The sequence below is a fragment of the Manduca sexta genome, chromosome 24 (assembly GCF_014839805.1).
Source record: "Manduca sexta isolate Smith_Timp_Sample1 chromosome 24, JHU_Msex_v1.0, whole genome shotgun sequence".
Classification (NCBI taxonomy): Eukaryota; Metazoa; Arthropoda; class Insecta; order Lepidoptera; family Sphingidae; genus Manduca; species Manduca sexta.
In genome coordinates this window covers 4,836,001-4,852,585 of record NC_051138.1, presented here as the reverse complement: position 1 = coordinate 4,852,585, position 16,585 = coordinate 4,836,001, and the positions used below count along the sequence as shown (strand labels likewise).

Below are 16,585 nucleotides of genomic sequence, written 5' to 3'. Positions count from 1 at the left end.
GCTAGTGTAGTAGAGGTTGTGCTATAAATTGCTGCAGTGTTGTAGAGACTTTTAGAGCGGAAAACAGTTTTCACGCGTACGGAGGCGCGAGCAACACCTAGTTATATACTTAAATTTATTTTTATAAAAATAAGCAGACGCTACTTCGATAAGGCGGTCAATCACCCGAATCCTTTAATCCGATTAAATTCTAAATACACTCCATTTGACCGCGCCAAATGGAGAAGACCGCGTTCAGTACTATCAGATCCAGAGGACGATATCACTCTGGCAATACGTAGAAAGCACGAGCTGCTTAAAAAGCTCAAACACTCCACACGACCGTTGCTCCGTCCTCGCCGCCGAGGACCACGCCGCGTCCCCCGTCCTCCCGACCCTTCTGATAATTCCGGCCCGGACGCCGATGTAACCATGTTAGATTGTTAGGTTGATTTTTGCACCTCTCGCGTTTTTCCATAAACGTTGATGTCCCCAAAACATCTTCTCTCAGTGGCCGTCCTGAGCCGAGGTCGTGACCCTTTAGAGGGTCGCCCTCAGCATGGTCACTTAAGGGCTCGCAGTGCCTAAAGCACGCACCCGCAAGACCGGTGTGTTTGTATAAGCCGGCCCTTGCCAGGCTAACAAACGTAAGTCAGAAAAAAAAAAAAAAAAAAAAATATAAAAATAAATAGTTATTTTATTACAAAAAGATCTTTTACTAATGGATTGATAATCAAAATATCACAAGTGCTTACAAACTAACATAAAAATAAAAGCATAGTGACTATGATCCACTATTATAGGTAAATACCACATACAAAATTATTTGACGATAAACTAACAATGTATATTTTATGTGATTCAGACAACGTAATTACATCTTCATAATATTTGTTTGATATTTGTAATATTCGTTAATCTTATTAACTATAATATACCTTGCAAAGGACATAAACAAATAAGATACATACTTAACTACTTATAAATGCCTCTTTCAGGGTCATCATATCTTCACTTCGGATGTGAAAGATGTAGCACATAAATAATGATTTCTTATGTTTACGCGAATGTTAGACATTAAAATTAAACTATTTTTCGGATTTTATCACGGTTTTAATATTTTAGTTTTCTCCCAACGTTTCGAAGACTTTGCAGCCTTCGTGGTTTGGGGAGGACTGAGGCGTTGTTCATGTGCAAAGTCAAAGTTACAATATCTAAGTACCTACATTTTACAAATATACAAATTTTTTAAATTTGTGCTGTTGGTGGTCCGATCTACGCAGAATGAGCTCATGAAGTCCGGCAGCCGGTCTTTTGGGTTCCAATTTAATGAAATATAGAACAGGATCTCAGGCTTGTGAAAGCTTCTAACCATCTTCTTGAAAATTTGGATGTTTTCTTAATTTCAATAATCTCGCTAATAATCCTAGGTAGGAATCAATGCTCTTTAGCAAGAATTCGTAGCTTGTCTAGGCGCGGATAGTGATGAGAGACTTCTTCAGAGTGTTCATTAACTGCGGACTTCGTACACCGTCGGTGTTTCACGTCAGCTATATCTCCGAAAAAAATAATTTAATTTCAATGTCTTATATTTGTGTAAACATAATAAATGATTATAATGAGAATTACTTTTGTTTTATTAGTGTTTATAATCCTTGTAATAAATATGGGTGTTTCTCTAAATCAATCTCAAAAAAGAAAACTTTTTTAACAAAATCTAAACCGCCTTCAATAACCACTAAAAACGAAAAAATAATTTAACATAACAGATATATTCTGGTTACCAATTTTGAAGTCTGTGACTAATTAAAACTAGACATTATCTTCATACATTTGTTAAAACGATTTAATTTTTTTCTTTTTTGTCTAAGTAAAAAAATAATCTATCTCGAAGGCGTAGTTATGTTGGGCTCACATTTCGACTATCGAGCTGAGGTGTTACACCTCTGTCTATGAAATACAACTCAACATTTTATTCCTAAACATTTCGAAAAATCAGAGAAGACGTATTTAGTTGTACACTGTTTAGATTTCCATATGACAGGACTAGTTATGAATTATAGTATTACTTTATTATATTACTTTATGGACTCTCCTATGGAGCTGAAACTCATGCTCAGTCCCCGTCATAGACAAAAGCTAGCTAGTGACAACTGATAGCCCCATTAGTTTAATGAAATGGAAATTATTATAATAGTTATCTCTAGGATCGAATCATTATTTTAATATTACGTATGTGTACAAGGTACAATCATTGTGATTTGTAATTCGTAAGTAATAGACATGTTGCAAAAATATTCAATTTTTGTGTTGCTTTATACATATTTTATATATGCAATAATATGTTCGGAAAAGAATTATGTAAGTAAATTAATGAATATTATATTAATCATTATGTGAGCATCAGGAATAACTTCGACGCTTGCAAGCCAATAATATCTAACGGACATTAAGCAAACTTTTCAGTAGAGCGATTTAAAATTCAGATTTTAAGAAAATAAATCATAACAATTGAACTATTTGCTCTACTTAAATAATTATAACTGTTTTAGGAAACTCATTTTTTTTGTAATTTTTCGAGGTAAATTAACAGCCTCAGAACTTATAGCTTAATGAGTTAAAAGTTAATGTCATCTAGTTCAAAGTTACCTCAATTTACAAACAGGTAAAATAGTCTAAATGAATCACCTTACGATTTACCGAACAGGTAAATTTAAGGAAATGCATATATTTTTAAATGCAGAGTTGGAGAAAATCATATAAAGACAATTGAATACCATAATAAAATCGAGTAAAACTACCTACACGTAAATTAATGGTTCACGCGATTTTGGAAAAACATAAATATACGACCATTCATTTCAGATTTCTTTGTTCCTAACAACAGTGATCTATAAAATAAAAGGCAAATTTAAATGATTTTGAACATTTTGATTAAGAAATCAAGAAAATTATTTTAAATATATTGCACTAGTTACATGACAACCTTCTTTTATTTAAATATTAGGTTGGAGAAAAGCTTCTTTGCAGTTCATATGAAACCTAAGTACTTCTTTTTTCAAAGTTTATTTACATTCAACGTCAGTACAAAATTAAGGTCTTTCATCACGATTATTGTAGACCATACACATATTTTTGAGTTTTGCATATAAAATGCGAAAATACTTTTTCTCGACCTATTAGTTATAATGTCAGTTACATCACATATACATAGCACATGAATTATACAGGTAAAATATCTAAGCGCCCGTTAATTTATTATTTTATTTGAGGTAAAATTGTATAAATACCCAATTAACAAAATATTGTGTTAAGTTTAAATATCTAAGCACATAAATACGGTTATTTGGGATTCAGCTAAAAATATATGTCAGTCAATATTATATTTTTTTCACAACAGTAAAATCATTCATACAAGTAAGATAGACTAAGTTCAAAAATAAATTTCTTTGAGTGTACTAACTACTATAAATCCAACTATTTTTAAATTTTGTGTCGTTTAGTGAGAAAAAATATGTGCAATTTACCGAAATTACCAAGTATCTAACCGCCAAAAAATTGTCCTAGAGCTACAAAACCCGAATAAAACGAACGCAGAAAAATCTGGCGACTTCCACTATGCATATAACTCATTTTAGGTACATTTGTCGCGTAAATATTATTGCCTTTCAGGCGTCGACTTATTTTCAGAAGAATAAACATGATATATTTTAGTATCTGATAAGCCTTGTAGATATACAACTTTCTGGAAGTCAAAATGTAATAAATTCATCTAGGCTTAGACTTTTTATTTTATTGCGGCTTGAATAACGAAACGAGCTTGCCGTTCGCCTGATGGTAAGCGATAAGACCGCCCATAAGCAGTAGAAACACCATCCAACACCTTGAATTACAAAGTAATGGTTGGCATTCCACTGCGCTCGCCATCCTGAGACAGGAGATGTTAAGTCACATTATGTCCAGCAGTTATACTGGCTACAATTTCCTTCAAATCGGAACACAACAGTGACTACACACTGCTGCTTGGCGGCTGATATAGACCTTGTGGTGGTACCTACCCAGGCGGACTCTCACATATGAGAAACTTACCACCAGTAAACAGTATCTAACACATTAATTTATCATCTGTCTTCAAATATCCTTGACTGTCACTATAAATGCCCTTCGTTTACCAACAATTCCTCCTTGCTTGCCAGACTACTTCAATAGAGGCAATCAGGGAATTGACTTTTAAGTATTATTACGATACTTTTGTATATTCCCATACAAAAATCTTAATAATACTTAAAAGTCAATTTGAACTTTAATACCATACCATAAAGTTTAAGTGTTAGTGGAGGGGTTCCAAAAAGGCGAAACAATTGAGTGCCGTTAGTATCGTATAAATATTAATCTCAAGAACGCGGTACGAAGTGCGTCGGGTCAGCTAGTTAGTTATAAAAAAAAATATACTCATACCAAGAAAATAAAGAGCCTGCTTTGTGGACGCCATCTTTGATTATTCGTTATATAGTTAACGTTACCAGTACAAGAAATTAGTCTGATATTTTACCACAACACAAGATTATAATTAAATTATTGCTTTCAGGGAAGTGTTGACGTTATTATTACTAAGCTCGAAGTCTGCAAAGGGCCGAAACGTGTGGACTGTACTATAGAAACTGCACAAATGACGTCCAACCACAGCTTTAAAGACACATTAAGCTTGAAAGAAGATGTTAATTTGACTAGCGTAAGATAAATTAATTTATAGCGTAGGTGAACCTAAGTTCTTTGTAAGTTAACACCACTGTAATTATATATAATGAAACGCAATCGTGAGAATATTGCGAGAGTGTTTTTTTTAAATGTAAGAAAAAAATTTGACAATTTCTAAGATGTTCAAATACATTTGAATCAGGTTTAAAAATGTACTTTAATACATATTGGCAAGAAATAAATACAATTTAATGTTGCAGGGAAAAATAATTGGTTCGCAGAACGGCAAAGACTTGATAAAATATAACATGAAAAACCCATGCGACAATCTTCTGATACATTCGTTATTAAAAGCGTATGTAAATATATCCGACGATTGTATGATTTCAAAGGTATAATCATAGAATACTGAATTGTACTTTATAATTACATATTAAATGGAATTTTTGTGGCGGTTCGGTAAAGACTTGAAGGCAGATCAAGCAAGCAATGGCTATTTTGCCGCGTTACGAAGAACCGCCTGTACGCTCAAAGCGTAAATAAAGATCAAGCCACGATTTCGCCGCCCCAGTGACACCGCGACAGATTCTGTGGCATTAGCGACCAGAGAACGAGACAGATATACAGGGGGATAGGAAGGATGCTTAACAAGAAGCGGTGCGGATAGCGCTGTAGTGGCGCTTGCCGCTCCGCTCGCCGCTCCGCCCGCCGCGCCGCTCGCCGCGCCGTTGGCTGCGTCGTTTGCTGCACCGCCCGCCACTTAGCCCGTTTTCGTGGCTTGGACCTAGTGTTGCACATAAATTTCAGACTAAACCATTCCAGAGGTTTATGCGTAGTATTCATAAATATAATTTTATGTCATTACGCTATAAACCTTTAGAATTAACAACTAATATATGAGTAGAAAAACCCAATATCACTTTCCCCGACCCGGGATTGAACTCGATACCTCAACATTGCAGTCATACCCTAGTACAATAACGCAACCAATGTAATCATAATCTATAATTTATTCATTAATATTCATACTCAAAAAATAATATTCTTTTTTTTTTTCAGGGAGAATACGAATATGTAGTGGATGTAAATACGATTTCGCAAAAATTTTATCACGGGGTATTTTTTTATGGCAATTGGACCTTTAAGACTGTGCTCTACAGCACCAATTGCAATGCCTTGTGCAATCATGTCGACCTTCTAATCTCCCAGAGGAAGAAATAATAATTTAACAAAGCATACTTCCTTTTCCATTAAATGTTTTTTCGTGTCAAAAGTGTTTTATTTTGTATCATTATTGGAAACGTTTATGGGCTGACGGTTTGGAAGTCATGGGTTCAATTCCACGATCAGATAACATTCTGTGTGGGTTCTAAGTTACCTAACATTTACCCTTTGTCTGGGAAGAGAATATATAGGGAGTTGAAGTTAAAAAGGCGGCTGAGCTATTGGTTTGTCCCTACATTATAATGCTTAAAAAAAATATGGAAGAGAAAAATACCACAAATCTTATTTAAAGGTACAATGGGATAATTGGTCTTATTCGTCGAATTTATTCGAATGGATAAACAAATTTGATCATTAACTATTTTTGGAATTAAAAAAATATTTATTTTTTGTTTTGCTTTGCAAGTAAAATATGAATAAACTGCTCTAAATAATAATAAAAAAAGGATTTTTTTGCTCTGTATCGTGCACTGTAATTCATATCTTAAACTGATTTTGAAAAGAGCAGCACTTGTTTCTTGCCAGTTCTTCTGGTGAGAACTGTTTTCCAAACTAGTGGTAGAGCTCATATTGATGGAATCTAAACATATAACATTTTGCAGGTTGTAATAAATTATTCAATTCCATTTCAAATAAAATTGCCAGCATTCCACACAGAAACCGAATGAACTGTAATATATGGACCAATCAGTAACAAAAATCTTACTTATATTATAAATAAGAAAGTTCATGAAAATATTTTGACCTTAGAAATAAACATAAAGACAGCTGAACGGATTTTGATGAAATTTGACACAGGAATAGACGATGTCCTGGATTAACATACGTCTTATACTTACTGGTCACTTTCTCAAATGGGCAAATAATGGTATTTTAAACCATTTTTTTAAATAGATGGCGCTAGTGTAGTAGAGGTTGTGCTATAAATTGCTGCAGTGTTGTAGGGACTTTTAGAGCGGAAAACAGTTTTCACGCGTACGGAGTCGCGAACAACACCTAGTTATATACTTAAATTTATTATTATAAAAATAAATAGTTATTTTATTACAAAAACATCTTTTACTAATAGATTGATAATCAAAATATCACAATTGCTTACAAACTAACATAAAAATCAAAGCATAGTGACTATGATCCACTATTATAGGTAAATACCACATACAAAATTATTTGACGATAAACTAACAATGTATTTATGTGATTCAGACAACGTAATTACATCTTCATAATATTTGTGAGATATTTGTAATATTCGTAAATCTTATTAACTATAATATACCTTGCAAAGGACATAAACAAATAAGATACATACTTAACTACTTATAAATGCCTCTTTCAGGGTCATCATATCTTCACTTCGGATGTGAAAGATGTAGCAAATAAATAATGATTTCTTATGTTTACGCGAATGTTAGACATTAAAATTAAACTATTTTTCGGATTTTATCACGGTTTTAATATTTTAGTTTTCTCCCGACGTTCGAAGACTTTGCAGCCTTCGTGGTCCGGGAAGGACTGAGGTGTTGTTCATCCGCAAAGTTAAAGTGACAATATCTAAGTATCATTTTACAAATATACAACTTTTTAAATTTTAGCTGTTGGTGGTCCGATCTACGCAGAATGAGCTCACAATGTCATGAAGTCTGGCAGCCGGTCTTTTGAGTTCCGATTTAATGAAATATAGAACAGGATCTCAGGCTTGTGAAAGCTTCTAACCGTCTTCTTGAAAATTTGGATGTTTTCTTAATTTCAATAATCTCGCTAATAATCCTAGGTAGGAATCAGTGGCGAAGGGTAAAATTTTTCAAAAGGTAACCCGGTTTAAAAAAAATTGGCGTCAGTTAGGATATCGGAGGCAATTTATTGGAAAACAAAAACGAAGACAACGAATTAGTCTTGAATCGAAATCGACAAACATTGACATGCCTACTAAATTACCTATTATGCATAAATAATTAAAACATCCATAAAATCGAACAATAACGTAGATAATTCTCCTTCCATTAATCACAAATATAAGTACCTACGTATTAATTTGTTATAACAACAAACAAAAGTAAGTATTCAAATTATAACCACACTACGTACCTATGATTATCTGTTTATTTTCAAAATAAACTGTAAGGAAATGTAATTTATCCTTATAGAAATAGGTATCACGGTCGCCAAACAGACCAACAGTTTAAATGCACCTACATAATAAACTTATATAATTATCAATTTAAATAATCAAGAAAGGTTATTCGTTAATTTTTGCTTCTATCGTGGTGATATTTTCAATTCAGTAAAATATAATATTTATTTCTTCTAACAAACATTTTGTGTCTGAACTCTGAAATCAAAATTATATACTAATAATAGACTTACGTAAAGGTAGACATTAACTGATCACAAAGTAGTTAGTTATTTCCATTATAATACACTTTTATTTGTAGTTTCTAAATAAACAAAGCGCTGATAACTTAATATCACAGAACTATCAAAAAATAAAATGAATATGACAATTTACAAACACCGCAACTTGGTAGCATAATAAGTTATGACGTTTGAAGGACGTAAAAAGCGACAACTATACAAAGTCGGTTAACGTGAAGCCGAACTAGCTCGGGTTACCTTTGCCCATATCTTCCGTGCGATTTCGACAAACACTGACATAGAAAGTCATAGAAAGTGCTGCCATCTACACTAAAAAACATACTACGACATTAAGCCGCTTGACAGCGGGTTACCTTGCACCTGTGGCGTCACAATTTCACTTTGGTAACGGAATTTCTGGGGAACTAAATACAAGGTGCGCCATCTAATGTTAGTTAAAATAAGTAATCGATATCGATTAAATTTATTAAACAACGGGCTAATGGCCGATAGATGTCATTATTAAGTTATCATTAATTAATAATTTAAGCTATTATAATTATTGTCCATTGTCTGATATGTTTTAAATTTAAATTTACCTATTAAATATATTGCTTAGTATCACCGAAAACCTAAAAGGGAAGCCGGTGGGAATCGGCTTGTATGGACGCTTCGCCACTGGTAGGAATCAATGCTCTTTAGCAAGAATTCGTAGCTTGTCTAGGCGCGGATAGTGATTGGAGACTTCTTCAGAGTGTTCATTAACTGCGGACTTCGTACACCGTCGGTGTTTCACGTCAGCTATATCTCCGAAAAAATAATTTTATTTCCATGTCTTATATTTGTGTAAACATAATAAATGATTATAATGAGAATTACTTTTGTTTTATTAGTGTTTATAATCCTTGTAATAAATATGGGTGTTTCTCTAAATCAATAACAGACATATTCTGGTTACCAATTTTGAAGTCTGTGACTAATTAAAACTAGACATTATCTTCATACATTTGTTAAAACGATTTAATTTTTTTTCTTTTTTGTCTTAGTAAAAAAATAATCTATCTCGAAGGCGTAGTTGTGTTGGGCTCACATTTCGACTATCGAGTTGAGGTGTTACACCTCTGCCTATGAAATACAACTCAACATTTTATTCCTAAACATTTCGAAAAATCAGAGAAGACGTATTTAGTTGTACACTGTTTAGATTTCCATATGACAGGACTAGTTATGAATTATAGTATTACTTTATTATATTACTTTATGGACTCTCCTATGGAGCTGAAACTCATGCTCAGTCCCCGTCATAGACAAAAGCTAGCTAGTGACAACTGATAGCCCCATTAGTTTATTGAAATGGAAATTATTATAATAGTTATCTCTAGGATCGAATCATTATTTTAATATTACGTATGTGTACAAGGTACAATAATTGTGATTTGTAATTCGTAAGTAATAGACATGTTGCAAAAATATTCAATTTTTGTGTTGCTTTATACATATTATATATATACAATAATATGCTTGGAAAAGAATTATGTAAGTAAATTAATGAATATTATATTAATCATTATGTGAGCATCAGGAATAACTTCGACGCTTGCAAGCCAATTATATCTAACGGACATTAAGCAAACTTTTCAGTAGAGCGATTTAAAATTCAGATTTTAAGAAAATAAATCATAACAATTGAACTATTTGCTCTACTTAAATAATTATAACTGTTTTAGGAAACTCAATTTTTTTGTAATTTTTTGAGGTAAATTAACAGCCTCAGAACTTATTACTTAATGAGTTAAAAGTTAATGTCATCTAGTTCAAAGTTACCTCAATTTACAAACAGGTAAAATAGTCTAAATGAATCACCTTACGATTTACCGAACAGGTAAATTTAAGGAAATGCATATATTTTTAAATGCAGAGTTGGAGAAAATCATATAAAGACAATTGAATACCATAATAAAATCGAGTAAAACTACCTACACGTAAATTAATGGTTCACGCGATTTTGGAAAAACATAAATATACGACCATTCATTTCAGATTTCTTTGTTCCTAACAACAGTGATCTATAAAATAAAAGGCAAATTTAAATGATTTTGAACATTTTGATTAAGAAATCAAGAAAATTATTTTAAATATATTGCACTAGTTACATGACAACCTTCGTTTATTTAAATATTAGGTTGGAGAAAAGATTATTTGCAGTTCATATGAAACCTAAGTACTTCTTTTTTCAAAGTTTATTTACATTTAACGTCAGTACAAAATTAAGGTCTTTCATCACGATTATTGTAGACCACACACATATTTTTGAGTTTTGCATATAAAATGCGAAAATAATTTTTTCTCGACCTATTAGTTATAATGTCAGTTACATTACACATACATAGCATATGAATTATACAGGTAAAATATCTAAGCGCCCGTTAATTTATTATTTTATTTTAGGTAAAATTGTATAAATACCCAATTCACAAAATATTGTGTTAAGTTAAAATATCTAAGCACATAAATACGGTTATTTGGGATTCAGTTAAAAATATATGTCAGTCAATATTATATTTTTTTATGTAGGTAATTAACGGCTTATTGAAGTGTGAGCCATATTTTATTGCAAGTAAAAATATACAAATGCAAAACATTAAAATTATTCATACAAGTAAGGTACACTAAGTTCAAAAATAAAAATTCTTTGAGTGTACTAACTACTATAAATCCAACTTTTTTAAAATTTTGTGTCGTTTAGTGAGAAAAAATATGTGCAATTTACCAAAATTACTAAGTTGTCCTAGAGCTACAAAACCCGGATAAAACGACGCAAAAAAATCTGGCGACTTCCAATATGTATATAACTCATTTTAGGTACGTTTGTCGCTTAGATATTATTGCCTTTCAGGCTTTTGACTTATTTTCAGAAGCATAAATGTGATATATTTTAGTATCTGATAAACCTTGTAGATATACAACTTTTGTGGAAGTCAAAATGTAATAAATTCATCTAGGCTTAGACACTAAAGAGACCTATTTTTTTATTTAATTGCGGGTTGAATAACGAAACGAGCTTGCCGTTCGCCTGATGGTAAGCAATAAGACCGCCCATAAGCAGTAGAAACACCATCCAACACCTTGAATTACAAAGTATTGGTTGGCATTACACTGCGCTCGCCATCTTGAGACATGAGATGTTAAGTCTCATTATGTCCAGTAGTTATACTGGCTACAATATCCTTCAAATCGGAACACAACAGTGACTACACACTACTGCTTGGCGGCCAATATAGATTACCACCAAACAGTATCTAACACATTAATTTATCATCTGTCTTCAAATATCCTTGACTGTCACTATAAATGCCCTTCGTTTACCAACAATTCCTCCTTGCTTGCCAGACTACTTCAATAGAGGCAATCAGGGAGTTGACTTTTAAGTATTATTACGATACTTTTGTATATTCCCGTACAAAAGATTCGTAATAATACTTAAAAGTCAATTTGAACTTTAATACCATACCATAAAGTTTAAGTGTTAGTGGAGGGGTTCCGAGAAGGCGAAACAATTGAGTGCCGTTAGTATCGTATAAATATTAATGTCAATATGTCGACTGTTAGGCGGCACGAAGTGCGTCGGGTCAGCTAGTTAATTATAAAAAAAAAATACTCATACCAAGAAAATAAAGAGCCTGCTTTGTGGACGCCATCTTTGATTATTCGTTATATAGTTAACGTTACCAGTACAAGAAATTAGTCTGATATTTTACCACAACACAAGATTATAATTAAATTATTGCTTTCAGGGAAGTGTTGACGTTATTATTACTAAGCTCGAAGTCTGCAAAGGGCCGAAACGTGTGGACTGTACTATAGAAACTGCACAAATGACGTCCAACCACAGCTTTAAAGACACATTAAGCTTGAAAGAAGATGTTAATTTGACTAGCGTAAGATAAATTAATTTATAGCGTAGGTGAACCTAAGTTCTTTGTAAGTTAACACCACTGTAATTAAATATAATGAAAAGAAAATTAAATATATAAAAAAGGACAATTTCTAAGATGTTCAAGTACATTTGAATCAGGTTTAAAAATATACTTTAGTACATATTAGCAAGAAATAAATACAATTTAATGTTACAGGGAAAAATAATTGGTTCGCAGAACGGCAAAGACTTGATAAAATATAACATGAAAAACCCATGCAACAATCTTGTGATACATTCGTTATTAAAAGCGTATGTAAATATATCAGAAGATTGTATGATTTCAAAGGTATAAGTAATCATAGAATAGTACTTTAAAATTACATATTAAATTGAATTTTTGTGGCGGTTCGGTAAAGACTTAAAGGCAGATTAAGCAAGTAATAGCTATTTTGCCGCGTTACGAAGAACCGCCTGTACGCTCTAAGCGTAAATAAAGATCAAGCCACGATTTCGCCGCCCGAGCGACACCGCGACAGATTCTGTGGCATTAGCAACCAGAGAACGAGACAAGTATACAGGGGAAAAGGAAGGATGCTTAACATAAAACGGTGCGGATAGCGCTGTAGTGGCGCTTGCCGCTCCGCTCGCCGTACCGCCCGTCGCGCCGCTCGCCGCGCCGTTTGCTGCACCGCCCGCCACTAAGCCCGTTGTCGTGGCTTGGACCTAGTGTTGCACATAAATTTCAGACTAAACCATTCCAGAGGTTTTGCGTAGTATTCATAAATATAATTTTATGTCATTACGCTATAAACCTCTAGAATTAACAACTAATATATGAGTAGAATAACCCAATATCACTTTCCCCGACCCGGGATCGAATTCGAGACCTCAACATTGCAGTCATATCGTAGTACAATAACGCAACCGATGTATTCATAATCTATAATTTATTCATTAATATTCATACTCAAAAAATAATATTCTTTTTTTTTTCAGGGAGAATACGAATATGTAGTGGATGTAAATACGATTTCGCAAAAATTTTATCACGGGGTATTTTTTTATGGCAATTGGACCTTTAAGACGGTGCTCTACAGCACCAATTGCAATGCCTTGTGCAATCACGTCGACCTTCTAATCTCCCAGAGGAAGAAATAATAATTTAACAAAGCATACTTCCTTTTCCATTAAATGTTTTTTCGTGTGAAAAGTGTTTTATTTTGTATCATTATTGGAAACGTTTATGGGCTGACGGTTTGGAAGTCATGGGTTCAATTCCACGGTCAGATAACATTCTGTGTGGGTTCTAAGTTACCTAACATTTACCCTTTGTCTGGGAAGAGACTAGATAGGGAGTCGAAGTTAAAAAGGCGGCTGAGCTATTGGTTTGTCCCTACATTATAATGCTTAAAAGAAAATATGGAAGAGAAAAATACCACAAATCTTATTTAAAGGTACAATGGGATAATTCGTCTTATTCGTCCAATTTATTCGAATAGATAAACAAATTTGATCATTATCTATTTTTGGAATTAAAAAAACATTTATTTTTTTTTTGCTTTGCAAGTAAAATATGAATAAACTGCTTTAAACAATAATAAAAAAATGAATCTTTTTGCTCTGTATCGTGCACTGTAATTCATATCTTAAACTGATTTTGAAAAGAGCAATACTACTTTCTTGCTAGTTCTTCTGGTGAGAACTGTTTTCCAAACTAGTGGTAGAGTTCATATTGATGGAATCTAAATGTATAACATTTTGCAGGTTGTAATAAATTATTTAATTCCATTTCAAATAAAATTGCCATTATTCCACACAGAAACCGAATGAACTGTAATATATGGACCAATCAGTAACAAAAATCTTACTTATATAATAAATGAGAAAGTTCATGAAAATATTTTGACGTTAGAAATAAACACAAAGACAGCTGAACGGATTTTGATGATATTTGACACACGAATAGACCATGTCCTGGATTAACATACGTCTTATACTTACGGGTCACTTTCTCAAATGGGCAAATAATGGTATTTTTTTTTAAATAGATGTCGCTAGTGTAATAGAGGTTGTGCTATAAATTGCTGCAGTGTTGTAGGGACTTTTAGAGCGGAAAACAGTTTTCACGCGTACGGAGGCGCGAGCAACACCTAGATATATACTTAAATTTATTTTTATAAAAATAAATAGTTATTTTATTACCAAAAGAACTTTTACTAATAGATTGATAATCAAAATATCACAATTGCTTACAAACTAACATAAAAACAATAGCCTAATAACTGTGATCCACTATTATAGGTAAATACCACATACAAAATTATTTGACGATAAGCTAAAAATGTATTTATGTGATTCAGACAACGTAATTACATCTTCATAATATTTGTAATATTCGTAAATCTTATTAACTATAATATACCTTGCAAAGGACATAAACGAATAAGATACATAACTATTTATAAATGCCTCTTTCACCATCTACCATCGCGCTGAGATGTTCTCCTCTGCCTACCCATGAAAAGGAGATAAGGTATTATACATACATATACATATTATGTATGTATGTAAGAAGTAGACTTAACTAAACCCAACACAAAAACATAACTAAAAACGTCACAAGAAAGCAAAATTCACAATTTCGTTAACTTGCACGACATAATTATTCTAGTAATTTTTATTTTAAAACCAAACTTCGAAAGCGATTTTGAAAAAAAAAACTATGGGGACCAATCTGGACGTATATCCTTTCGAAATCGGATCATAAATCAGCGAGTTCTGATATAACAAACTTAAAAAGAAATACACGTCGAATTGATAACCTCCTCTTTTTTAAAGTCGGTTAAAAACTAAAATACAACTCGACATTTTATTTCTAAACATTTCAAAAAATCAGAGAAGACGTATTTAGTTGGCCACTGTTTAGATTTCCATATGACAGGACTAGGTATGAATTATAGTATTACTTTATTATATTACTTTGTGGACTTTTCTCCCATGGAGCTGAAACTCATGTTCAGTCCCTGTCATGAGCAAAAGCTAGCTAGTGACAACTCACAGGCCAATTAGTTTATTGAAATGGAAATTATTATAATAGTTATCTCTAGGATCGAATCATTATTTTAATATTACGTATGTGTACAAGGTACAATAATTGTGATTTGTAATTCGTAAGTAATAGACATGTTGCAAAAATATTCAATTTTTGTGTTGCTTTATACATATTATATATATACAATAATATGCTTGGAAAAGAATTATGTAAGTAAATTAATGAATATTATATTAATCATTATGTGAGCATCAGGAATAACTTCGACGCTTGCAAGCTAATTATATCTAAGCGACATTTAGCAAACTTTTCAGTAGAGCGATTTAAAATTCAGATTTTAAGAAAAAAAATCATAACAATTGAACTATTTGTTCTACTTAAATAATTGTTGAAACTCAATTTTTTTGTAATTTTTTGAGGTAAATTAACAGCCTCAGAACTTATAACTTAATGAGGTAAAAGTTAATGTCATCTAGTTAAAAGTTACCTCAATTTACAAACAGGTAAAATAGTCTAAATGAATCACCTTACCATTTACCGAACAGGTAAATTTAAGGAAATGCACATATTTTTAAATGCAGAGTTGGGGAAAATCATGTAAAGACAATTGAACACCATAATAAAATCGAGTAAAACTACCTACACGTAAATTAATGGTCCACGCAATTTTGGAAAAACATAAATATACGACCATTCATTTCAGATTTCTTTGTGCCTAACAACAATGATCTATAATTTAAATGATTTTGAACATTTTGATTAAGAAATCAAGAAAATTATTTTAAATATATTGCACTAGTTACATGACAACTTTCTTTTATTTAAATATTAGGTTGGAGAAAAGTTTCTTTGCATTTTATATGAAAAGTAAACACTTCTTTTTCAAAGTTTACTTACATTTAATGACAGTACATATATATGCCATTTTGTTCGATGACCTACTGCCATATTTTAGAAAGTGGCATGATCCCGTTGCTGTAGAAAATTTAGGACTTCTAACCAAAAATCGGGACGACCACCACCGCAATGTCTATTTCTGCCGCCAAGCTGCTGCTTGGCGGCAGAAATAGACATTGCGGTGGTGACACTGCTGTGTATAGTCACTGTTATGTTCCGGTTTGAAGCACATTGAAGCCGGTGTAACTACCAGACATAATAAGATATAACATCTCATGTCTCGGGATTGCGAGCGCAGTGAAATCCCAAACGATACTTTGTAATTCAAGGTGTGGATGATGTTTCTACTGTTAATGGACAGTCGTAACGCTTACCATCAGGCGGACGGCAAGCTTGTCTCGTCATTAAATGCAATAAAAAGATCCGGCCACTTTCTCTCAACTTCCTGCTTTAATATCATT

The 16,585-nt window shown here is 32.6% G+C and overlaps 2 protein-coding genes across 2 annotated transcripts; both read left to right on the top strand.

Annotated features, from left to right (window-relative positions):
• Window positions 1-2,248: 2,248 nt before the first annotated feature.
• On the top strand, window positions 2,249-5,945 carry LOC115443884. The gene is made up of 4 exons (XM_037442559.1): window positions 2,249-2,340; window positions 4,568-4,711; window positions 4,938-5,069; window positions 5,737-5,945. The coding sequence occupies exons 1-4, from the start codon at window positions 2,263-2,265 to the stop codon at window positions 5,896-5,898; spliced, it is 516 nt and encodes a 171-aa protein (XP_037298456.1). The 5' UTR covers window positions 2,249-2,262; the 3' UTR covers window positions 5,899-5,945.
• A 6,066-nt stretch (window positions 5,946-12,011) lies between these two features.
• Window positions 12,012-13,385, top strand: LOC115443917. The gene is made up of 3 exons (XM_030169519.2): window positions 12,012-12,194; window positions 12,390-12,521; window positions 13,172-13,385. The coding sequence occupies exons 1-3, from the start codon at window positions 12,132-12,134 to the stop codon at window positions 13,331-13,333; spliced, it is 357 nt and encodes a 118-aa protein (XP_030025379.1). The 5' UTR covers window positions 12,012-12,131; the 3' UTR covers window positions 13,334-13,385.
• The last annotated feature ends 3,200 nt before the right edge of the window (window positions 13,386-16,585 follow it).

Excerpts from the sequence above, each read along its gene's own strand:
- LOC115443917 (XM_030169519.2), top strand. The coding sequence starts at position 12,132 with ATGACGTCCAACCACAGCTTTAAAGACACATTAAGCTTGAAAGAAGAT. Across the intron at positions 12,195-12,389 it reads AAGATGTTAATTTGACTAGC|GGAAAAATAATTGGTTCGCA; the intron begins GTAAGATAAATT and ends TTAATGTTACAG. Across the intron at positions 12,522-13,171 it reads AAGATTGTATGATTTCAAAG|GGAGAATACGAATATGTAGT; the intron begins GTATAAGTAATC and ends TTTTTTTTTCAG.
- LOC115443884 (XM_037442559.1), top strand. The coding sequence starts at position 2,263 with ATGTTGCAAAAATATTCAATTTTTGTGTTGCTTTATACATATTTTATA. Across the intron at positions 2,341-4,567 it reads TATGTTCGGAAAAGAATTAT|GGAAGTGTTGACGTTATTAT; the intron begins GTAAGTAAATTA and ends TATTGCTTTCAG. Across the intron at positions 4,712-4,937 it reads AAGATGTTAATTTGACTAGC|GGAAAAATAATTGGTTCGCA; the intron begins GTAAGATAAATT and ends TTAATGTTGCAG.